The following is a 24,629-nucleotide window of genomic DNA, read 5'->3' as shown; positions in this document are numbered from 1 at the left end:
ATACTCCGTATCTTCTACCAGCATCCCATTGATAATTTTTTGCTCAATTTTAAGCTAAAATTGCTAATTTTCTTAATATTACTAACTCATTTTCTCAACATATTGAAGCACAAACAATCAATCTCCACTACTATTTAAATATGTGACCTATCATTTAGGCGAATTACAGTCGTATCAATTTAGAAGAGGGAGGGAGGCATAAGATTAAAAATGAGGGCTTTTTTCTTTTAAAGTATTGAGTTAAAATTTTCAGAGTGATCACTGAATCATTGAGTTAAGTCTTGCGGGGTGATATATAATTTTTTATCAATCATTTAATATACTCAAAATATTTTATTTTTATTTTTTTTTAAAAAAATACTGGGGGCATAAGCTGTACCCAAATATATATATATATATATATATATATTCCCAATTTAATTATAGTGGGTAATTGGGTATTACCCTAACTAGAATGAGATGATTGTGAACGACTAGGAAAGTGTACCTTGATTGGTGAACAAATATATAACAAAGTGTGAAATTAGGTAGTGTGTCATTTCACAAAGTGGTTTATTTTCTTTCCCACTTCAAACCTATTGAATCTTTTTAATGTAATAAATATTAATATTAATATTATGATTGGGAAGCTAAATTTGAATAATTATATTACACATGACAACTCATCATTTTAACTGGATCTCCGTATTTTTAATATAGTGACTGTTGGTAGGTTCAGCATTATGTATCTTTTGAGTTATATATGTTTGAATTATCTTTTGAGTTATATATTTCCCTCATATGAAAAAATAGTTATGTTATGATATATAATCAACGGTTAAAGTAATATATTTGTAATCTAACTTCAATGAAATTAATAATGTTGACTGAAAACAAGGCAGTTGTGACTGAAAATGTGGCTGTTTTCTAAAAAAAAAAGGTAAGAATTTTTAAAATAAAAAACTGCTCCAATGGGCAATGACCTTATGACCATAGTACGTATAAAACAGGCAACCAGCTAGCTAACATTACTTGCAATTCAGCTGGTTTTCCCTTCGCATCTCTACTTTTCTCTGTAGCTAATTCCTTCACAAACCAATCAACACAGCCAACGGGAATATAATTCCATCCCCGGATTGGATCGGACTTTCTCGCTATCCCCACTATATATACACAATCCTGCTCAATTCCAATGGCTTGCTTGCTAAGGTATAGTACAAACGTCTACAAAGATTATTATATTTCTGGAGATCGAGTTGTTAATAGATACAAAAGAAGTAAATCTTTAGTTTTATACATTACACTAAAAAATATAATGGGTGTTTCTTGGATTTCTGGGGTCGCTCTTCTGGTGGCTCTGTTTTGTAGTTCAGAAGCAGGATTAAGAATCGATAACGTTGATGTTCATGCTGCTCAAGATCTCCTAACTAGAGGCCATCGCTATCTTGATGTCAGGTACTTTCATATTTTTTTTAATAACTAGCATGATGATCGTATTAGTGTCTCTTTTTATCGGGTATAGTCATATATACTATCAATCTTTGGGAGAATATATATTATATATGGATAGTTGTATGTATATATAGCACAAAAGACTTCGGTACTGATAGAAGATTTTTATTATAGCATTTAATTTCGGGTTTTAAAGCGTTGTGATTTGGGGAAATATGGCAGGACAGAAGAAGAATTTAAGGAAGGGCATGTGAAGAACGCTTTGAACATACCTTATATGATCATCAACAAATCACTAGGTGCTGTTTGGCTGTTTATTCATTAGAGTGTTTTTTGGTTTTTGTTTTTTTTGTTTTTTATTTTTTTAAATCTATAAATGATTGAATCGTTCTTTTCTCTCTCTCTTTAAAAATGATCTTTTACCAATTACCAGGTAGGGTGAAGAATCCAAAATTCATGAATCAAGTTTTGTCAGCAATAGGCAAGGAAGAAAAGCTTGTTGTGGTGAGTTTCCACACATTTCACACTTTCCCTTCCCCTCCCCCTCGTGTAATTATGATTTTTTTGCAGTCTTTTATAGTAAGGAAATCCTCGTCTGACCGTTAATTGATAATTGATCATAAAAATAATTTATTTTTATTAATTAATGAATGATTAATGGATAAGTCATATGAAAAATTTTCTATCGATACAAATTAAAAATTTCATTATTGGTGTTGTTGTTAAGTCTTAGTCTATACATTTAATATACGTAGGGGTGCAAAAGTGGTGTAAGGTCTATGCATGCAACTAAAGATCTTCGTAATGAGGTAAGCTTGTTCCATACAATTCACGAATAATTTATGATAGAAGTGGTAAGTAGTAACATACTGATATTTATATGGTCGTCTTGGAGTGAATTTCAATTCTCCTAAATGAATAACTGATGTGATATATAATTAAATTAAATTGAGCATGCAGGAATTCAAGCATGTGTGTAACATGGAAGGAGGATATGATGCGTGGGTGAAGAAGGGTTTACCCGTCCACTACCCAAACAAAACGGAGCTTTAATTATTTTCATCACTCATTCTGATCTTTTCATCGCAATCTTATGTATAATATAGTTTATATAAATCATATTATTCTCTCTATTGTAACTTTATGTATGTATGTATTTATAACTCGTGACTATTTTTAATTAATTAACATGCGACTCTATTTTAAATATATCATCTTATGAGTTTTTTCCGATGTAATTTTGTAATGCGCGCAAATGTAGCCATAATAACATTAATTTGGGTATCTCTACTAAATTGTGGCATTTTATTAAGTATTTTCTATATCTTTTTTAGTATTCATTCAAAATGATCTCTCAATACAATTATGAAGAGAAGAGTGTGCACGAACTGGATGCCTTGAGCATTAGTTGGCAACTCTTGTTCAAATTGACGAGAATGATGATACCTTATTTTTGGATAAGGTACCATATATCCTGATCTATCTTGATATCCTTTATCATCAATAATATATTCCTATTAAAATATAAAAAAACAACAATTATATTGTTTAGAAATAAATGTTTTATTTACTTAAAAGAATTAGGAATATAATATCTTGTGGTGACTTAAGGAAGTTCATTAATGGTGTTGATAGGGAATATACCCCGGTACACCGATCTTTACGCCAAAAAACTTAATTGGATCCGACTAACCGAGCTAGGAGGAACCTCTCCCGACATGGTCACACTTGAGTGGATATGGATAGACCCACATGAAGATTATGGCTTATATAGGCTCAAAGAGCTTCTACTCCTACTCCTACGGCTATATGCTCGGCACTGACTTGAGGTAGCTGACCTCGGTCCCGAGCCTAACAACTTGACAATTACTTGAACCCAATTCCTAGTTGCTCAGATACCCGCTGCTCGCCTCGAGACCATCTAGTGCATGTGAGACACATGGTGCACATGTCGACTCCTGGGTATATGTCACCTTCAATTTTGTTATAAATACATCGCAAAGCGCCTGTGCAAGGGGCCTTGAGGGCTCATTCTCTCTAACTTTGCGAGCTCGGAAACCTCTGACTTTCGGTCTCATTTACCCGAGCCATTGTGCCCATATTATACACTCAACACACAAATACATTTAACCGAGTGAATTCATCTCGCTAGGTATATTAATTGCATGGAGAAAAACACATGCATCATGTGCTAACCATTCCCACCAAATTGATAAATAGTTTCAATAAGCATAAAAATAATAATATTTGTAGAGCAATGTACAACTCAAAAAACATACAAATATAAACATAAAGAATAACTAACTAATATTTACTAATTAAAATTTAAATGAAATCAAATTTATTTATTATATTACTACAATGCATAATGTTTACATATATGATCACCATTAAATAATATAAGAAAAGATATAAATTATGATGGATGCATGATGATATAATGATAGATGTATTTTTGCCAAAAAATTTATATAGTACCATATTTTATAGCATAATGTATGAAAAATAGTAATAAAAACGGACATAAATAAATTGTACCAACCTTCATCGATTCTTATTGGTTTTTATAAATTAGATTAGATATTTATTATTTATAATTTTATTTAAATAATATTTTAGATAATAAATTTATTGAAGCATATAAAATTTGGTAGGCATTTTGAAGACAATTTTGATGGGAGAGATGAATTAGTTATATGCTTAACCCGGCCCGATAGTTGGAAGTTTGAACCGTTTAACAAATCTTACACAGTAGTATTTTCTTCAGTTTTCCAGAAAGTGACCTCATCATAAAGGAAACCGGAATTCCTTCTGGCGTGCAAAGGAGGAAACATATACGGAATACAAAACAGGCGCTCTGCGATTCAATCACGCGATCCTTTAAACTCTATTTCGCGTTAATTCTGTAAACATGGTGCTCGAGGTACTGTTTCAGCTCGCGGTTGTACAGTTTTAATAAAATTAGGGTTCATTTTTCTCATCGTATTTTCGTCTTTTTTTTTTCTTTAATTTTTTATCAGGCAACGATGATCTGCATCGACAATTCGGAGTGGATGCGAAATGGAGATTACTCGCCCAGTAGATTTCAAGCTCAGGCTGACGCCGTTAATCTCATCTGTGGGGCAAAAACTCAGGTTTGTTTGTTTGTTTACTTAATTTTCTTAGTTCACAATTGTAGCGTCGTTGCAATGGTTTGGTTTCAGATGAAAGTTGAATACTCACCTTCATTTTGCCTGGCTCTGCAAATTTATTTATTTATTTTTTCCAATTTCCTTTTTGTGTTAATTATGCACTCCCTATAATTGTATAGGCTAATCCGGAGAATACGGTTGGGGTATTGACGATGGCTGGCAAAGGGGTTCGCGTTTTAGTAACTCCTACCAGTGATCTCGGGAAGATCTTAGCTTGCATGCACGGTTAGCTTTACTTAAAACTTGTATACACATGGACAAATTTAGATACTCCCTCCGCCTCATTTTATTTGACATTCGCTTATTCTCCAATCATTATGGTTATTGTCTTTGATCTTGCAATATTCAGGACTGGAAATAGGAGGTGAAATGAATTTGGCAGCTGGAATTCAGGTAGCTCAGTTGGCCCTCAAGCATCGCCAAAACAAAAAGCAACAACAAAGGATTATTGTTTTTGCCGGGAGGTGAATATTTCTGAATTGTTGTGTATAATTCCTATCTTGGGTTTTTTCATATCTATATTATGTCTTTTCAGTCCTGTCACATATGACAAGAAGGTATTGGAGATGATTGGGAAAAAGTTAAAAAAGAACAGTGTATCTCTGGATGTTGTAAACTTTGGTGAAGAAGATGAAGGGAAAACTGAGAAGCTTGAGGCACTAGTTGCCACTGTAAACAACAATGATAGCAGTCACATTGTTCATGTTCCTCCTGGTCCTAATGCTCTTTCAGACGTGTTAATAAGGTTGCTATCTGATTTGGTAAATTTTAATATTTCAATTCCAAATTAGAATTGAATGCTAAATCATACTTTTGTTCTTTACTTGGTAGTACTCCTATATTTACTGGTGACGGTGAGGGTGGAAGTGGATTTGCTGCAGCAGCTGCAGCGGCTGCAGCTGGTGGAGTATCTGGCTTTGAATTTGGTGTAGATCCTAACCTGGATCCTGAACTTGCCCTTGCACTTCGAGTTTCAATGGAAGAAGAAAGGGCAAGGCAGGAAGCAGCTGCAAAAAAGGCTTCAGAAGAAGCTGCAAAACAAGAAAAAGGAGAAAATCAGGGTGCTTCCCAAGATGTGACCATGACTGAAAATGCTGCAGCTGGAACATCTGAATCCGAAAACAAGGCAGCTGATCCTATGGTGTGAACCTCTGTATCATTCAAGAATATAAGAAATGACAATTTTCACTTCTCTGGGATGATTATTATTAACACCCAGGTTTTCTTGGATGTCTTCTAGGATGATGAAAATGCCTTATTACAACAAGCACTTGCAATGTCCATGGATGATTGTACCACTAACATTACCATAAGAGATGCTGACATGCCAGAAGCAGCTTCTGAAGATCAAGATTTGGCACTTGGTAAGTTATCACATTGGAATGTTGGATAAGTTGTCTTTGTTTGATTTTTTTATTTTTATTTATTTATTTTTTTTTATGGGTCTATCCATTTGCATGCATGCATGGAGGCTTGTGTGCCTTGCACATTTTGGGATCTGAGTTTGTCATCCTAGGATTTTATCTTGGAAACTTATTGAAAGACATAGTCACATAACACTTATATGAGTAACAGGGATTTTCTTCCTCTTCGCAGAGCCTTTTCATGTGTCTTCTTTAGAAACAATATTTGTTTTTTTTTTTTTTTGTTTTTTGTTTTTTTGTTTTTTTTTTTTTTCAAATTCAAATGGGTTGCTCAGTTGCTGCTGGCATTCTCTAAGATAATAACATAGATTTTTTTGAAGGTGCCTGTGTAGTTATCCGTCTTTTGTTTAATAATATTGACGGGAAGGCTGAACAAACTCTTCTTCGCCTAATTTTATTAAGGGCAAAGTTCTAATTTATTTACTCCACTTTGGTCTCATTCATATATGATTTTTGTGTGGCAGGTAATATTTCATAAGCCAGTAATACTTTAACTCCTTAAGAATGAATTGGAACTCTGTAGTCTAAACTTTCTACTTGACACACAACTTTCTACAAGTCATCTCTGCTAAGCTTCTTAAATTATTTGGAAAAGCTACAACCTTTTAGAATATTTTGAATGTGGTCATTGAAATAAACATTTTATCATAGTTGTAGCTTGTATTTTTATGTTCTTATCCTGGTGATTCTTGCAGCCCTTCAATTGTCTGTGCAAGACAGTACAAAAGACCAGGCGACTCCAACTGATATGAGCAAGTTGTTGGCTGACCAATCTTTTGTGTCATCTATTCTTGCTTCAGTAAGTATTTAGATATCAAAGCATTTTTGTTTCTTCGTTTAATATCAAACTTTATGTTCTTATCTTAATGGATATGCATGATATGGTGCTGATGGCTCGCATGACTCCCTTTATGCACAGCTTCCAGGTGTTGACCCCAATGATCCATCAGTTAAAGATCTATTAGCTTCCATGCAGGGTCAGTCTGAGGTGAGTCCCTTCAGAATAACTAGTTAGATTAGAAGTGCACACAGGCCCTACCCTTTCGCCTTTCTTTGTCTCTGTCCCTGCTACTTAATTATCTCTATGATCAGGAAATTCTAGTTATGAGCAAGATCTAGTTTTAATTACTGACTTGTTATATTTGGTAGATTGCAGTAGCAGTACATTTCAGGGTGATAGATATAGATCTACCTATTTCGTTTCTTGTGTACTTTGGGATGAAAATGATAAATATTACAATAAATTGAATTAGGGGAATCAGAAATGAAACTAATGATGATGTCATTATTGCATTGAAGCACACAAATCTTGCTCCCCATCCAAAGGCATACACTATCATACAGAGCCAAATTTAGGTGTTTGTTCATTAACTTCGGCTGTTTTTGCTGTTACCAATTCATCATGTGGTAACTTGTTAATCTAATCCATTGGAATTGTCTATTGACTGTAATGCATGTTGGACCATTAAGCCTACACAGTGAAGGAATATTATATTATGCAGAGCTTACCTGCAAAGTCGGTCAATTCTTTACAATATTACCCTTGCTTATTAGGAATTGCTTTTGCTTCTTTAGATGGCATCAATAAATCAATGTCACAACTGAATTTTCTTAAACTACTAGTTTTCCTACAAGTTAAAATGAACTTACAATTTTTTATTTTGCCTAATTAGTCCCAGGAGAAGGAGGAGGAGGAGGACAAGGATCCAAAAGAGGAGGAGAAAAAATGATGGGATTTTTATGTCTGTTGAGGTATTGTTTTCAAAATGCTGGGATGTTTCCTTAATGAGTCTGAATTCAGCGCAAAAGAAAATTCATTTTTATGAATTCTCACTATCCATTGTATTCTTTGGCATTTGCTCATCCTTCAGGTTCACAAATCACAAGTTGATAAACATAAACTGGGATCAAACAGCACTGCATGTTGGTGGAAGTTATGTTCTTATCAAAAGGACTGTGGATAATGAATGTAGGCATGTAGCTGTCACTGTTATACCTCCTAGTCCTAGTGGGAGGTGAATTGAATGTTTGAATGTGTTCCAATTCAGTTTCAATACCTTATGAAAAGTGGTTTTTATCTAGTAGGTGTTGGGACAGTTCCAATTACATGCACTAACAGAAAATATGATTGCTATTTGCATCGCCTTCGTTTTAGTGAATTTCTCTGGTTTTGTACTGTTGGTTACTTAGGAATGCAAAGAGTAGATTTGGAAGCTTATACAATATTGAATGTAGAAATGCCACACATTGTACTTTATGCTTGGTGGAATTAGATCATCATTCGATTATAGTGATTTTACAAATTGAGTTTTGATTTTTAATTTCAACTATTATTGAATATCAAACAACTAAAATAAGAACAAATTTGATATTCATTGCATTGGAGAATTCTCCGTTAGGAAACTATTTACTAGTTCTTGATCTTGTGTTCAATCCTCGAAGCGCGTGTGGACGGTGGAAAATATTTATTTTTGGAATCTTGAGAATAAAATGCAAATAAAATGAAAAATCCTTCTAAGAGCTCAACCGTATAAATGTAACCTCACAACAATATGGTGAAAGCTCCTTTAGCTTAACATTGTACATATAAAAATCTTTCTTAAATAAAAATATTAAACAAAAAGTAATGCATCTATAGTTTAAGTAATTCATCTATTTTATCCTTATTTTATCTCTAATTTACATTTATATGATTGATTGCATTTTCAGTCATTGAAGCACATCATGATAATATTCCTTTCTCGATTATATTTTTACAACTAGAATTGTAAAAAAAAAAAAAAAAAGTATAAATATTTTATCATGTGTTCCTTAAATAAATTAGCTTTGCAGTTTGCACTCTTACCGGTACTGCGCGGGAAACTCCCGACAGTTATTTAATTTCAACGCTGCCCAACCCGCGTCTCGCCACGTCAACTTTATCTTCCTTCGAAAACACGTCACCATATCCTTCCTTTCACTCTTCTTCTTCGTCAACTTATGTACTTAAGTATCTGAGCAGAAAGTTTTCAAAGCCCTAAAATTTTCTCTCCAATGGCTTCTAATGATCCGACCCGGAGTCCGATTTACCCGCAAGTTGTCGACCCGGATTTTGAAAATCCGTTCCATTCCTCATCTTCGGCGGCGAGCCGGGCCCCAATGTACCCCGTCGTTGACATGAAAGATGTGGAGAACCTATTTCCAGAAAATTACGAAACTGTCCATGGATATTATCAACATTCCCCATCTGCCCCTCCGGAGGCGGTTGAAGAAACCCTCCTCATTGTTCCCGGCGCGATCCTCCACTTGATCGATAAGCAGTACTCCGTCGAGCTCGCCACCGGCGACTTGGCACTAGTCAGTATCCGGCAAGGAGATAACACCGTCGCAGTCTTCGCTAGGGTTGCAGACGAGATCCAGTGGCCGTTAACCAAGGACCTAGCCTCCGTAAAGCTCGACAATTCGCATTACTTCTTCTCGTTTAAATTTCCGAATGTGGACGATGATTCAGATTCGAGTGATGAAGAAAAAAGCAAGGGGAAGAAGGAAGGGAAACGCGAGGAAAAACAAAAGGATATGGGAAACGACGTGTTAAACTATGGACTAACAATTGCTTCCAAAGGCCAGGATAATTTGATCAAAGATCTGGATACAATTTTGGACAATTGCAGCAGCTTTTCGGTTCATAAGGTGGAGGAAACCGCGTCCGTAGTGATGGGAGGGCCGGTGGCGAAGGAGGTGTCCCCGGCCGACTTGAAGTCGGAGAAGAAGAAGGAGATTTTGGAAGGGCGATGCGCCGCTTATTGGACCACATTGGCGCCCAATGTGGAGGATTACAGTAGCTCTGCAGCGAGATTGATGGCTTCCGGGTCAGGGAAGCTGATAAAGGGGATTTTGTGGTGCGGGGATGTTACCGTTGACAATTTGAAGTCGGGGGATGAGGTTCTGAGGAAGAGGATGACCTCTGGTTCCAAGGCTGAGGTTAGTCCTGAGACCATGAAAAGGATCCGGAGGTTTGGCTTATCTGCTTTCCCAGACTTTTAATTTGGTGTGCCTGTTTTTCTATTTGCAATTCTATATATGCTTCTATACCATTTATGTATAGTGCTCAAGCTGTCTTTCACTTGTGGTTCATTTTTCTCATCCAAGTTAAGGCAAATTGTTAATGTTTAAGCTCTAAGACGGATATTCGAAATGGGAGAGAGTGGGAAGAAAGGATGAAAAGTTTTGTTGCTATAAATGAAATAGGAGTTTGGATGTTGGGGGTGTTTGGTAAATAGGGTTGATTGGGTTAGTGGGTTTTACTAGTTAATAGCATTAGCTTATTGTTGAAAGATGTTTGGTAAATTGGTTGTTAGCTTATAACTGATTACATGACAAAATGACTTTCTAAAAAAGCTGATCAAAAAAGCTGTTTTGATTAGCTTTTTGAATTTTAGGCTGTTACAAAAAGCTAATTAATCAAACACTTATATTTGTTGTTTAACCAAGTCAAATAGCTAATAATGGTCAAATAAGCCAAAATTGGCTAATAAGCTAACTATGTCAAACCTGGCCAATTTTCCATCTTCTGCTTTTCAAATTAGCTTATCTTTGTTAAGGTCTGAACATGTTGATTTAGATGTCTATTTACTAGAGCAAGAAATATCAGCTCCCTAAATCTGTTTGCTGTGTGCTAACCTGTTACCATTCTATGTATGGAAACAACTCCGGTTGTTAGTATTATAATAGAGTAATGGTGTCATTTGTAATTTAAGAATAAGAACAAGTAATGATATGTTTATGTTATCATTATCATGGGTGTTAATAACTGATTTCTGTAAATGAGTAGAAAGGCTTTGCCTATAAATCTTGGGAGTTGTATATGATATTTTGTTAATTCAATTAGACCGATGATATGAGCAAGAACTAACTCAGAATTGGTGTTACAAGTGTTGCTTATCCAGAAATGTAAAAAAAAACATGTCTTGCATTCTCGACCTTGCAGGAGATGATAAATCTTTTACTTTGGTTTATTTTTGCCACTGTATCTAGGATTGAATATTTATATTCTGGAGGCTTTGATGAGTTGGTGTAAATTATAACCGGAGAAATTTATATTGAATTTATGTGGTGTTTGTTTGGTTGTTTTCAAAGGGTTAAAAGGGTGACAAGGATGACTGAGAAAGTAGCAACTGGGGTCCTTTCAGGAGTTGTTAAGGTTTCGGGATTTTTTACCAGCTCTGTTGCAAACTCCTCAGTAGGAAAGAAGTTCCTTGGCCTCTTGCCCGGGGAAATGGTACTCGCCACACTGGATGGATTTAGTATGTCAAAGATCTCTGCTTTTATTTCAAATGCTGGTTCTATTTCTTCTGCATAATCATGATTTTTTTACCTCCTGCTTAGTATAGAAAGTTTTAGTTGATTACATAAAGATCCATGAATTTCCCTCCTTTTACCTATCCACTGTAATTATTCATCTACAATCATTACTTAGAATTCCCTGCATTTTCCTCGTTTCTTTTTGCATTCACTTTTTGTGGAGTTAGGATAAGCCGATAAGGTGATCAGTTGATTCTTGATGCATAATATTTCATGATCCAATTAACTTTAACCTATGCATGTATCTGGGGGTTCCATAGCAGCTAGTGTTGACAAGTCACTTGTTTGTTTGTAATGGAATGTTAAAGCATCCGTACACTTCATCTTTTTAGCAGTGGATTTCTTGAAAATGAAAATATAGGTCTCTTTCCAGCATGGAAGCAAAGACTAACCAAAATTTCAAGTGTAACTGAAGTGTTGATTCACCTCGTTACAATGGGGACTTCATATGAACTATTATGGAAGAAAAATCTTTATATGTTGCATTATGAAAAATAAGTAGATGTAAACCAATAAACCATACCTTTATATTGCCAGCTCCCACCCAATCGCAGGTCCATGATTGTGATTAGAATAGGGTTTGATATTTATCTTGTTTCAGTTAGGACTCTATATAGAGAAATACTTTTTGGACTTACATTCTGTCTGCTGGTTCATACATACATATTCAATTTGTCTTCAGTTATTCAAACCTGCAACTTTCTTAATAATATGAGTTTAACTATAATGTGAAATTTGTTGTTAACAGGCAGAATTTGTGATGCTGTTGAGGTAGCTGGAAAGAATGTTATGTCTACATCATCCACTGTAACAACTGGACTAGTCTCTCACAAGTAAGCTTTCCTGTTACTTTGTTTTTGCAGATTATTATAGCAACTTGTTAGAATAACAACTATACCTACAAACACAAAAACACATACCAGACTAGACAGCTTTTCTGTTCAAATTTGTTGTGAAGAGTTGAAAGAGCTGAAATACATGTTATGATAGTTAAACATGAACTTAGAGGAGCATTTGGGTTTTATAGGTACGGAGACGAGGCAGCTAAGGCGACAAGTGAAGGACTTGAAGCTGCAGGGCATGCCATGGCAACTGCATGGACTGTTTTCAAACTCAGAAAAGCATTAAACCCTAAAAGTGCTCTGAAACCCACATCTCTAGCTAAAGCTGCAGCTGAGATTAAGGCTAAGAACAGTCCCAAGAAATCGTAAGGTCCTCTACTACTGCTATGACTTCTTAAAATATAGCTGTTCCCAAATCTCAACTTGTGAACCCTGTGTCAGATTTCTGAAAACATTATTGTATTGATGAGAAATCCTTGTTTGCAGATTAGTTTTTAAATCCTTTGTGAAACTCATCTTTTTTTTATGGTCTTAGTAGTGAGAGTTATCTTTAAGCCATCTTCAGAACTCTTCTGGATTAGGATTCACCTCCTTCCCATAGAAAAAGCACTCAAAATATATAAACCAGTTGGCCATTACCCTACCTTAACCTAGTCAAGAATCCAACATACATAAACATACCAACCAGTAGGTGGCAATTTATAATACAGAGTCTTTAGTTGGGTAAACATCACTTTCTCTGAAGACCAATTCCATCGTTTTGCTTGGCATTACACCCCCTAAGGTTTTGCCTTTTTGCTACTCATCCAAATTGTTAAGGCTTTTTGTAACCATCACTTTCTAACTTGTGAGTTGATTGGTTGCTTGGAATTGTATGGGGTTAGCGATCATTTTCCGTCAAATATGAGAAAACGAGAATGGATAATACATGAACTGATTGATGGATTTTATCTCCAAAGTTGAGAACTAAACTTGGTATTAAGAGTGAAAAGTTTTGGTTTCTATTCTCTAATTCTCCAGTAGAAAATTTTCAGTTAATAAACGGATTTTTAATGTTTTTGATTCTGTCTTGGGTACCCACCAAATGTAACTGATAAGGATTATTCCTCGGGACTTGCACGAGGTCGGTGATCGGGTCTGAGTCACCTCGGGTCAAGCAGCCCTAGTTGTGCCTGTCCAGACCCGAGCAGATCACCACCGACCTCTTCACTACTGAGCACCGTGTCCGAGTGCTTGTCTAGAGAATTTTGGTAGTCAACGTGCCCCCGGCCTACTCAGGTCGGGGCCAACCTACCGGTCTGATTCCGACAATGGCAGATGGTACCCTCAAGAACATCGCGGCACGTGGGCAGGTCCCCTTTGGGCCCCGGTCTGGGCCTGTGCATGGACTCCACGTGCAACACATGCCGCATGCCGCCAGGCCAGAACTTGTCCCCTCTCTTTTGGCTAGACAGAGAAGTTAAGGAAAGGCTCGAGAACTTCTAATTCACTGTCACGTACTCTGAGTCCTACATACTAAACCAACGAGCAGACCAGACTTAGGATCCGAGTCCCATACTTCGTAGTTATACCGCCCGTATTTACTACATCAGTAACAAAAGAAAATGAAATAAAATAAGAATCGAAAGATAAGGTATGTATGGTATGGTGTGGCATGCTTATTTTATACAAAAAATTTATGCCCCTCTTGAAAAAAAAATGTAGTGGTGTGCACCGACCAACTCACTTACATTTGTTTGGTTAATGTTTCCCTTTCTATTTATATAATGGCATTAGCTTAGCTTCCAGCTGGCAAGAGGCCAGTTTATTAAACTTCCCAAATATCAAATCAAACACCTCCGCCTCCATTAATGTTGAAAACTAAAGCTCCACTAGTTTTAGATGATTCTGATTTAAAACTCCAACACTTAGTACCATCCAGAATCTTTTGTTAAATAACATATAATACTTTTCCTTTCTCAACCCCCTTTCCCCCGGTCCTTCTGGTAAAAAATCAAATCCTACAAAATTTCATCAAATAAGACTTATTGAGTGAATAAAATTTATGAGATAAAAATATTATTTTCTATTGGACCGTCCATATTTAATATATGGTGTTATTATGTGCATATTTGTTCCTAAACTATTATTGTTAGTTACTACTCTATATGTCGTATTCGATGAACAAATTAAAAAGTAATGTTATTTGTTTGGCATTAAGAAATGACTAGAAGATGGAAATGGATCGGAGAGCTAGGCACAGCCGCACAGCCCAGTGGTGATGTATTGGTGCATTACTTTAGCAAGCAGTAACCATGGCGTAGTGGAAATGGCTGATTTTGCACATAAAAACAATCCGTGTGGGCGGGCATTTATGCATAAACAATCCAGTGGTTGGGTGGCAACTAACAAGTGGGGGGTTTTTATTACTATGACTGAATGAATCACACTTTATGGATGCATATGAAGTGGACTCACTAATTCTGATTTCTAGAGGATGGGCAGCCACAACTAGCTACATACTCAACTAATAATGAGGTGCGATTGAGCGGAAGAGATTCATCCATCCTTAATCAGATGCCAAGGGTTCGATCATTGACTTTAAGTGTGGAGTAACCTTAAATTTTCAGACCAATTGTCCCACCAATAGAGGTGTCTACAATTCAGCAAGAAATTAATCTGTGTTCCACGATAGAAACCTTGGGCTACAAAAAAAAAGTAATAAAGCATTCACAGTGCTCTTATTGTACGTGGACCGTGCACCCCGGGCAACTCCATCTCTTGCATTATTAAGCCCCGCCCTTAGTTGCTATTTCTTAATAGCCGCCCCTCTATTCACCGTTACCTCGCCTTGGCGTGGCTTTCATATCTGTTAGGATATACTCCAATTCTCCAAACGTGTCAAGTTGCAAATTTTCTTTAATAAAGTTTCGAAGCGTGCTCGGTAATGTATATATGGTATTCAATTCAAAACTAGAGTCCATTTTAATTTGGATTTGGCAATGTTTAACTTGATAACCATAACATTACAAGTTCGACTTTCAGCGAGAACGGTCCATTAAGCTTCTCAGTTTGAGCTATTGACAACCTAAGTTAGTTTATCTTATTGTGGTCTTTTGTTAGTTAAGATCACAATTCACAAGGCAGGTTTATCCAATAATGCACATCCTCGGATATTATTTTGTTTTCCCTCGTTGCTTTAAAAAAAAAAACTTGAGTTAAATTAATTATGGGTAATAAAATGTTATGAATTATATTTTTTAGAATTTATGAAATTTGAGTAATTGGTGAATTATTTGGATTCCACTTTATAATAATGGCAAATGAAATGATTAGTCATATACGGAGTATATGATAATCTTCAATCTTGCTACGTTTGTGTATTTGTACTAATTAAGGTGGCAATTTCACTTGTTTAAGATTTTTCTATAAAAGCTATCCACTTTAAGCTGCATGTCAATTTGAACACGTCTATTAAATAATAATTAAATTTTAATCAAATAATAAATAAATTAATTCTTTTTAATTTTTTTTTTTCAATTTGGAATCGGAACCGGTTCCAATAGTGCACGATTCGATTCGAACTGTATGATACGAACCGAAGCGTAATCATCCCTACACACTATATTACAATTTCATACACATTTAAGTAAAACTTTTGTGCATTATAATTCAATTAAAAATTGTTCAATTTATTTTTATCAACAAGTTTTTACTTTTTACCCTCCTAAAAATGGTCTATCGGTTTAATTTGTCACCTACACTTTGCTAGGGCATGTCATCTTTTTAATTTGTTCTTCTTCTGTTTGGCCACGTTTGATGTTCCCAAAATCACAATCTCGCAAATCCTCTGGTTGTCCAAGTGTCCAATTCCGTTCTTGAAAAATATATTTCTTGTGCTGCACTATCTTTGCTGCCACTGAATTGGAATCAGCTAAAAATAAAAAAACATTACTATACTTTTACAAAATATCACTCTGAATATATGTCTTCATCTTATTGGGTTTTGATCAGAAAATAAAATTAAAAATTATGATTCCATTTTTTATAAGACAGTCGGTACATTTTATGCTTGCAGGTAAAACAATAGAGTAAAAAGAGAATAAAAGTAAAATGTTATTCGATAAAAATACTTTTTAATTATATATATACCTCCATATCCAGTTATTACAGCTTTCAGGTACTGTCCTGTCAATCTGTCATGGGCCTAAAAGTCAACATGTTTTCGTTGTCTAGGCGAGTTACAGGGACAGTGGTGGCCCTTGATGAAGCTAGGAATTCCGTGTCCCTATAAATTTTGTAATGATGGGTCAATGACAAGAACTCAACCAGTGATAGTACCTGAGTAAAAGGTGTTTGGATAAAGACCTCTGAGAACTTCCTCATGCTATGTTTAACTGATGATGACAACAATACAGACCATTCCCATGATTATTGCAGGAGAACAGGTAAATTTCTTTCTACCTCTATAATTTTGGTGCATTTTTACTGTATCATTTGAGGGATAAACAATTCAAGATTGACTTAAAAGTGAGGAAATCCCAGTCAAGTTGATAATTACAAGGTTACAAGTTTGATTCCCAACTGGACGGCCTATTGGCCTTTTTGGTTTGAGTAGGTCAGTTATGACAACTTAGGTTGTTTAGTTTCTTGTGGTTTTTTCCCAGTAAAATTTACCTAGTGCACACATCAAATAGTGGCTGTGAGTTTTCTCGTCATAAAAAAAAAGATTGACACAAAGTGTGGATGAGGAATAACCACTATAGTTGCCACTATTGTACACCACAAACAAATATGCCTTCTTGACAGTGACAAATCACTAGATGCAGTATAAAACTCTAACCCCATTGGCCCTTTTATCTTTTCTGTACTTCAGCTTCCTGCCCAGCTTTCTACCGCATAAGTGCATAACCATATCTTGCTTTACTGTTGGGAATAATATGAGGAATGGCTGTTGGATCCAATACAAGTCCTGTCAGCTCTGAATCCTTATCGCCTTCTATCACACCAAAGGGATCATTCCTTGAGAGAATTTTGTGCAGGATGTTTAGCTCTGGGATGTTTTGCACAAGCAACCAATCTCCTAGTAGCCAGAGAAATTTCAGTAGGGATGTAGAAGAGGAAGAATTTCAGGATGCAAGTACCCTTTGTTTATCTTCATACTATAGCGTTTTTGTGGTTCGCCTCGCTATCATGGTATGTGAAAGATGATGTTTCTCAAGTCTGCACTCATGTTTTAATGTGATTTCATAGTACATTCTTGTGTCTGCACATCTTATCTCTTATCCATCTTCCTCTGAAAACTTGCAGGTACATGTACTCCATTTTCCATCTTTGGAAATTAGAAAATGTCATTCTCAATTGCCAATCTCAATATCTCATAGTGTGAACTTATGTATTATTGTCTTAAATTCTGTTTTTTTTTTTTTTTGGTAAATTGGTTTTGCAGGTCATGCTAGCAATTTTGATTGGATTGCTAACCTTACTAACATGGCATTTTACCAGAGTTTACACAACCAGGTCATTGAACACATTGGCATTTGGGCTTCGACATGAGCTACTTCAGAGGCCTATTTTGCGAATGTGGAACATCCTCAATTCTACTGTCGAAATAGCAACTGCTCAGGTTAAATTGTCAGAATATGTAATCAGACGATATAGCAAGCCTGTAAATCAAGCACAGCAAGCTGAGGTTGTTGCACCTTCTTTTCCTTGCCTAATTTTTTTAATACTTCAGATTAGTTAGGTAAGATATTTCAAGTTTAATGTCATTGATTTTCTTTCAAATCTCCACTCTGAACAGCTATATGAAGTCATGAGGGATGTAACATGGGCATTATTTGCCAGCCGGAAGGCTCTGAATTCGATAACCATCAGTTACAAAAATGGTTTTGTCCAGGCTTTCCACAGAGACCACAGAAGTAACAATACATTCTACATATACTCTGATCTTTCCAATTACTCAATAAGTGGAACGTACGATGTCAGTATGTTGACATCTCGTCAAGGGTGGAACGACCAATCTATACACAACAACACGACAGCAATTTGGTACAGAGAAACTCTGGATCCTCTGACAGGTGTCAGGGTTGGAAGAAAAAGTCAAATTCCACCAGATGAGTTAATCAATATTGCAGGGATTTCGCAAGTGCCTGATGGTGCAGCGACATGGCATGTAGCGGTAAGCAAGTTCAGTGATTCGCCGCTGCTTTCTTCTGCACTTCCGGTTTGGGATGCATCCAATGAAAGCATAGTTGCTGTTGTGGGAGTTACTACAGCTCTTTATAGTGTTGGCCAATTCATGAAAGAAATTGTGGAATTCCATAGTGGACATATTTATTTAACATCTCAAGAGGGTTGGTTACTTGCTACTTCCACAAGTACTCCTCTCTTGAGGAATTCAACCACACGGCCCGAGCTGATAATGGCTGTTGATTCTGAAGACCCTGTAATAAAAGCTGGCGCTCAGTGCCTGCAGAAAGAATATGGGAACAAGTTTCCCCCTAGTAATGAAGTTCATATAGAGAATGCCAAGCTTGGAGATCAGATGTACTATATTGACTCTTTTTTCCTCAACTTAAAGAGACTTCCTATGGTAAATCCAGACTCCAAAGCATTTATAATTTGCAGTTTAGACAGCTAAAGAAATTTTAATAAGCAATTCTTTGCAGGTGGGAGTTATAATTATTCCAAGAAAGTATATAATGGGAAAGGTTGATGAGAGAGCTTTCAAAACATTTGTGATATTGATATCTGCATCTATATGCATCCTATTCATTGGGTGTGTCTGCATATTCATATTAACAAATGGAGTATCAAAGGAAATGAAACTGAGAGCAGAATTGATAAAACAGTTAGATGCAAGAAGGAAGGCAGAGGCATCAAGCAACTACAAAAGCCAGTTTTTAGCAAACATGAGGTAAGCATCAAAGTCAAGGTCATTTAACAATCTAATAGGATAAATTATATGTGGATAGTTATGGTCCTGGATTGTGTTTCCTGACTTGACACCCATAACATGAGAACTTCCATTAAAAGATTGAAACATAATGCTACTTCTATAAGTCTGACGCAGTTGTTCTTAGTTGGAGATTTGTTTTCGTATTTCAAATTTATGATTCCATTTGCTGGTAACTTATGGTGGTCATAAATCAAAATAAGGAGATCTATTATTGAAGAAATCCATTTAAGCAATTTCATAGTTATAATCTGAACTTCCTTTTGCTTCATCTGTATGCATTATGTATCTTTGTGTGTCGTAGAGATATAACAATGTTCTATGATTCGTTCTTTATACTAGTCTACTTCAGTGACTCTTAACACAGAAGTATTGCTTTCTTTGATATCAGTCTTCCCTTTTCAGCTAAAATTTGTATCTTCGATGATCTTAAAGTTGCATGTTTCTGGAGTTACTTCATGTTTTTATTTTTTCAGTCATGAATTACGAACACCTATGGCTGCAGTGATTGGCTTGCTGGACATTCTTATATATGACGATTGCCTAACAAATGAGCAATATGCAACAATTACTCAAATTCGCAAATGTTCCACTGCTTTACTTCGGCTTCTGAACAATATTCTGGATATCAGTAAGGTGAGATTTGGACAAATGTTCCATTGTCAGGAGAAGAGAGTAAGAGACAACTGAGACGTCATATGTATGTTATTGGTTGGCTCTGATGCAGGTCGAATCTGGAAAGCTAGTGCTGGAAGAGACGGAATTTGACTTGACTCGTGAACTTGAAGGTCTCATTGACATGTTCTCTGTCCAATGCATTAACCACAATGTGGAGACTGTTCTAGATCTCTCTGGTACAATTACTTTCTCACTAGATCTATAGTAAATGCAAAAGAGAAGCAAAGCCTGGCAAATGAAATGTTCAACTGCTGTTCTGCTTTCTTAGTTCTCAATGGACAATATTTACTCTATTTTTTCTTCTCAGATGAGATGCCAAAACTAGTCAAAGGAGACTCGGGAAGGGTTGTTCAAATATTTGCAAACCTAATCAGCAATTCTCTGAAGTTCACTACTTGTAAGCGTGCTTCGCCATTGATAAATTTGAATTTCTATCTAGTTTTGCTGATTGGATTTAGAAATTACATTACCTAAATGTGTCTATTGTTTCAAGATGGAAACAAGAATAATAGATCTTAACAGTTTTTGGCTTAGCAATGCTCAATGCTTCTTCATTTGAAATTTACATTTCGATCATTCTCAAATGCCTTTCAGCTGGATATATTATTCTGCGGGGATGGTGTGAGAGCCTGAATGATCTCACAAACAGCCGGAACTTTTTCTTCAACCAGAAGGATTCTTGGTCTGTACCTAAAGTGAAGTTGAAGCGAGCAGAAAGACGACCCTTCAAGAAAGATAGCAAAACAGTTCTTTGGTTTGAAGTCGAGGACACTGGTTGTGGTATAAATTATAAACTGTAAACAAAATATACAAGGGAATTCTTGAATCTTGACATAGGAGATATACAGCTTTCACTACTATATACTAACTTCCCATCTTATATTCTTATCTAGGAATTGATCCAAACAAATGGGAATCTGTGTTTGAAAACTTTGAGCAAGCTGATCCCTCAACAACTCGATTGTAAGTAGTTTATACATCTCTATACTCCCATATGAAAACTGTTTATTGAATGGATGAAAGTGCTCGGTGCCAACTTAGTATTCGACTGCCCTTCGTTAGATTGTTAATTTATGTTAGTAGTTCGAGCAAAACACTTCATGCATCTGATTCTATTATATCATCTCTATGCAGGCATGGTGGCACTGGTCTTGGCCTATGCATAGTACGTTCCCTGGTGAGTCGTGAGCTCCAATTATTCCATTGCAAATATGAAAACATATTTGGTAACTTTCTCTAACAGGAAAACGAGGATGAAAATGGGAGTTAACAGCAAACCAAACCTACTGCATCTACCTCGTTGAGTCTCTTTGTAGTTAACGCTTTCTAATGGAGAGAAAGGTTTTGACAGGTGAACAAAATGGGCGGTGAGATCAAAGTCGTGAAAAAAAATGGGCCGGGAACTCTGATGCGGCTTTACCTGTTACTCAACGCTCCCACTGATGGTGCAGAGCAGCATAGCCATCCAACTTTAGCAGAGCAGACGACGACTGTGAGTAAAAACATTTCTGCATCCTACCTGTGTTTATGCAGATAAATTCTCGCAAAAAATTGGCATGTTGGAGAAACACTTTTCTTTTGATAAGTGCAGGTGTTGCTTGCACTTAATGGCAGAATGGGTAGGCTAATCATGTCCAAATGGTTAGAGAAAAACGGGCTACATACCTGTGAAGCAGCAGACTGGAATGAGCTAACACAGATGCTTCAGGGGGTTTTCGGATCCAAAAATAGCGTGCAAGATTCTGGATGTGAACGTTTTAGCGATAATAGCTCGACACTTTTGATTGTAGTTATTGACATTGGCCTTCTTAACTTGAGCACGAATATTTGGAAGGAGCAGCTAAATTTTCTGGATAAGTACAGTGAGAGAGCAAAGTTTGCTTGGGTTCTTTACCATGACACTTCCAATTCCATCAAATCCGAGCTGCGAAAAAGAGGGCATCTGATGATGGTAAACAGACCACTCTATAAAGGCAAAATGATTCAGATTTTGGAAGCTGCATTCACAAAAGATAAAAATCTCGAGTTGCAATCTGCAGAAAATACAGCTATACAAGTAAATATGCATGAATGCCATCACGAAATCGATGCCAGCCACTCATGCCTCACTAGCCCTGATGATTCTGACAAGTCAGAAACTGGGAATGTTAGACCTGTGAGGACATTCCTTGCTGAAGAGAAGCCCAACAAGCATTTCCGGAATGTATCTTCTTCCTCGATCTATGCCACACTTAACAACTACTTTGTCGACATCACTCAACCAAATCTGGGAGAAGATGATGCTTCAAGGGAGGATGATAGAAGAGAAAAAAGGAACAGATCAGAAGAACACTCGGGAAGCACTCGTCGTGTGGAATTAACCACTGTCAGCTCTAGTAAAACAGCGAACGAACAAAAATCCCTGTCAGGTCTGCGAATCCTACTTGCTGAAGATACACCGGTACTTCAGAGAGTCGCAACCATAATGCTGGAAAAAATGGGAGCTACGGTTGTGGTTGTTGGAGATGGACAACAGGCCGTGGATGCTCTCAAATTCTGCAAAAACGGTCCAAACGGATCCTCCCAGGAAGACGACACCTCCCCAACCTCACCAACCGAAGGATTCTGCTCTCCACCTTATGACTTGATCCTGATGGATTGCCAAGTAAGTAAAATAACGATTACTTTTCGAGGCTGCTATCATATCAAATGGAACAACAAAGTGATTAACAAACTAAAACCTTTTCTTATAGATGCCAAAGATGGATGGCTATGAAGCAACAAAAGCCATTAGAAGATCAGAAATGGAAACTGGAACGCACATTCCTATCGTGGCATTGACAGCTCATGCAATGTCGTCGGATGAAGCAAAGTGCCTGGAGGTAGGAATGGATGCTTATTTAACAAAGCCCATTGACAGCAAGCTAATGGTCTCCACTATCCTTTCATTAACAACGAGAAAAAACTGACTGTTAAATGTAAAAAAGAAAGAGCTACAGAGGGAAAAAGGAAAACAAAATAAACAAAACAACAAAACTAGTTAGCTAGCTAGCCTTATGCTGTTCTGCAGAACATCATGTAAAACATTTTGTGAGCTATAGCAGCCAATGTAACACACCTTTGTATATTTGTGTAAATTTTTTCTCCCTTTGACGGCTAATACAAAAGATGTATCAAAATGATTTCTTGCATACTAGTCTTTGTGTTGAACTGCATTAATCTTGTCCTCAGAATATGTCTTTATGTTACTTTGTATACTATCTTAAAAAAGAACTTTCAGTATACTTAAAATGAACATTTAGCGTACTGAAAATGAACAAAACCAAAATTTTGGCCCATGCAGGTCTCGAACCTGCGACCTTCGCGTTATTAGCACGACGCTCTAACCAACTGAGCTAATAGGCCAGTTGATTGGGAGTTTGTCAAATAATGCATATAATTTCAATATTTAACGAGTATAAATACGCAATCTTTACCCGGAAGAATCGAGGAAGAAATTTGAGATTCAGCCATGAAAGACGACTACGAGGTATGCCGGCAATTTAACCTATTCTCTTCAACGGTTTCTCTGCTTTTCAGCTTTGATATCACTCCGTATTTGCTTAATTGGAAACCTAAGCGGTTGTTCCTGATTACCGCTTCAAAAGCCTGTGTCGTTTCTTCTTATAAAGCCAATATTCTGGAGCCAATTTGTTGTGTTTAAGAAATTTTCTGAAATTTTTATTATTTGAAATCGGATTTTGCACTGTTATGTCACAAAGTGATCAATTTTTGCCCCATTGATTTGAAGCTTGTGTTGTATTATTATTCACTCGTGTGTATGACTTCATCGCATGATTAAAAGGGATGTGATATGGTTACTGATTTTACCAGAAGATTGAGTTGCTTGTCTTGTTATTTTCGGTTAGTAAATTGGATACAATGTTAGGGCTATAAATTAACATTCCTTATATTTATTAGAAGGATCACTGCATCTCTAGTCCAAGTGAGCAAGATTTCAATCTAATTTGTACAGAGTAGTATTTCTTGGGATTGAATAAATTGTTAGCTTGGAAGAATGGTATGATTGTATGAATACTACTCAGTCAAGGATTGACAACTTTTTAACATAGAAATGGTGCTTGATATCTCTATTTATTTTTATCCATTGAGAGGGGTACCAGATTCTAGACGAGTAGGCGTTTTATTAATATGCATATAAAGTGCTTCAAACATGATTTGTACCTTGTATTCCTGCTTGTTATTATCTTTACGTTAATTGCAGAGTGAAGAAAAGAAACAAGCTGCTGCAGATGTATTGTTTCAATATTCAAGGTTTGTCATGGCCTGTATTGGGAATCAAGTCCGGCCTTGTGACTTAAGGATGCACTTGATGAAGGTAACACCATAAGATCATCAATTCTTAAAAAAAACACTTTTTACATGTGATGATTAAATACACAGCGTGATTTGTTTTTCTTAATTTCAAGTACTCATCAGAGAATTAGGTGAAAAAAGGAACTATTAGGCATATTCCCCCTTGTCTCGAGCAATTACTGAGTTTGCTTTCAGTATGCCAGAGAGAAGTAACTCTGTGAATACCTTTGAACATTCTGCAGGAGGTTTCAGGCTTGCCAACAACTTTGAAGAGGGAGACCCGTGTAGCGTCTTCTCCCGACATAATGGGGGAATCTTCAAGCTCGGGGACTTCCAGACTTGATAAAACCGATAGTTTCCGGGGTCTCTAGACTGGAAAACAGTATCCTCATCTTTGTTTCAAAGTACCAATCTGGTTCTTAGCACTCTTCTTTGACCCCCCCCCCCACCT

The 24,629-nt window shown here is 36.4% G+C and overlaps 5 protein-coding genes and 1 non-coding gene across 8 annotated transcripts in view; 5 read left to right on the top strand and 1 right to left on the bottom strand.

Moving 5' to 3' along the window:
* The first annotated feature begins 1,021 nt into the window (after positions 1–1,021).
* On the top strand, positions 1,022–2,645 carry LOC116020887 (thiosulfate sulfurtransferase 16, chloroplastic-like). 2 transcript variants are annotated; one of them, XM_031261454.1, is made up of 6 exons: positions 1,022–1,188; positions 1,348–1,434; positions 1,654–1,730; positions 1,865–1,935; positions 2,187–2,240; positions 2,392–2,645. In XM_031261454.1, the coding sequence occupies exons 1-6, from the start codon at positions 1,172–1,174 to the stop codon at positions 2,482–2,484; spliced, it is 399 nt and encodes a 132-aa protein (XP_031117314.1). In that variant the 5' UTR covers positions 1,022–1,171; the 3' UTR covers positions 2,485–2,645. The 2 variants fall into 2 exon arrangements, with proteins under 2 accessions (XP_031117314.1, XP_031117312.1); XM_031261452.1 differs by lacking the exon at positions 1,022–1,188 and having other exon boundaries at positions 1,195–1,434.
* A 1,541-nt stretch (positions 2,646–4,186) lies between these two features.
* On the top strand, positions 4,187–8,336 carry LOC116021208 (26S proteasome non-ATPase regulatory subunit 4 homolog). Its single transcript, XM_031261821.1, has 11 exons — positions 4,187–4,354; positions 4,452–4,565; positions 4,742–4,847; positions 4,972–5,086; positions 5,158–5,367; positions 5,454–5,763; positions 5,863–5,986; positions 6,742–6,845; positions 6,966–7,034; positions 7,720–7,798; positions 7,918–8,336. Exons 1-10 carry the CDS (start codon positions 4,343–4,345, stop codon positions 7,774–7,776), a joined length of 1,221 nt encoding a protein of 406 aa, XP_031117681.1. The 5' UTR covers positions 4,187–4,342; the 3' UTR covers positions 7,777–7,798; positions 7,918–8,336.
* Positions 8,337–9,034: 698 nt separating this feature from the next.
* LOC116018709 (protein EARLY-RESPONSIVE TO DEHYDRATION 7, chloroplastic-like) lies at positions 9,035–12,786 on the top strand. The gene is made up of 4 exons (XM_031258675.1): positions 9,035–10,038; positions 11,162–11,328; positions 12,135–12,219; positions 12,414–12,786. Exons 1-4 carry the CDS (start codon positions 9,080–9,082, stop codon positions 12,595–12,597), a joined length of 1,395 nt encoding a protein of 464 aa, XP_031114535.1. The 5' UTR covers positions 9,035–9,079; the 3' UTR covers positions 12,598–12,786.
* Positions 12,787–16,494: 3,708 nt separating this feature from the next.
* Positions 16,495–23,015, top strand: LOC116019964 (histidine kinase 1-like). The gene is made up of 14 exons (XM_031260372.1): positions 16,495–16,655; positions 17,084–17,403; positions 17,657–17,899; positions 18,011–18,802; positions 18,879–19,126; positions 19,642–19,801; positions 19,893–20,019; positions 20,151–20,240; positions 20,438–20,623; positions 20,737–20,806; positions 20,978–21,020; positions 21,195–21,335; positions 21,435–22,487; positions 22,576–23,015. Exons 2-14 carry the CDS (start codon positions 17,155–17,157, stop codon positions 22,789–22,791), a joined length of 3,618 nt encoding a protein of 1,205 aa, XP_031116232.1. The 5' UTR covers positions 16,495–16,655; positions 17,084–17,154; the 3' UTR covers positions 22,792–23,015.
* A 138-nt stretch (positions 23,016–23,153) lies between these two features.
* On the bottom strand, positions 23,154–23,227 carry TRNAI-AAU. The gene has a single exon. It is a non-coding gene; the product is annotated as a tRNA-Ile (tRNA).
* Positions 23,228–23,248: 21 nt separating this feature from the next.
* The window catches only part of LOC116019702, a 2,457-nt gene continuing 1,076 nt past the window's right edge, over positions 23,249–24,629 (top strand). The window contains exons 1-3 of one of the 2 annotated variants that reach the window (XM_031259999.1): positions 23,249–23,351; positions 24,087–24,200; positions 24,421–24,614. In XM_031259999.1, the coding sequence (XP_031115859.1) occupies positions 23,334–23,351; positions 24,087–24,200; positions 24,421–24,549 (261 nt within the window). In that variant the 5' untranslated portion in view covers positions 23,249–23,333 and the 3' untranslated portion in view covers positions 24,550–24,614. Of the gene's footprint in view, positions 23,352–24,086; positions 24,201–24,420; positions 24,622–24,629 lie in introns of both variants that reach the window. The other variant, XM_031259998.1, reaches the window with a different exon arrangement.

Source organism: Ipomoea triloba, chromosome 5, assembly GCF_003576645.1.
Source record: "Ipomoea triloba cultivar NCNSP0323 chromosome 5, ASM357664v1".
NCBI classification, from domain to species: Eukaryota; Viridiplantae; Streptophyta; class Magnoliopsida; order Solanales; family Convolvulaceae; genus Ipomoea; species Ipomoea triloba.
Note: the sequence above shows the minus strand (reverse complement) of the source record. Positions and strands in the feature narration are given on the sequence as shown.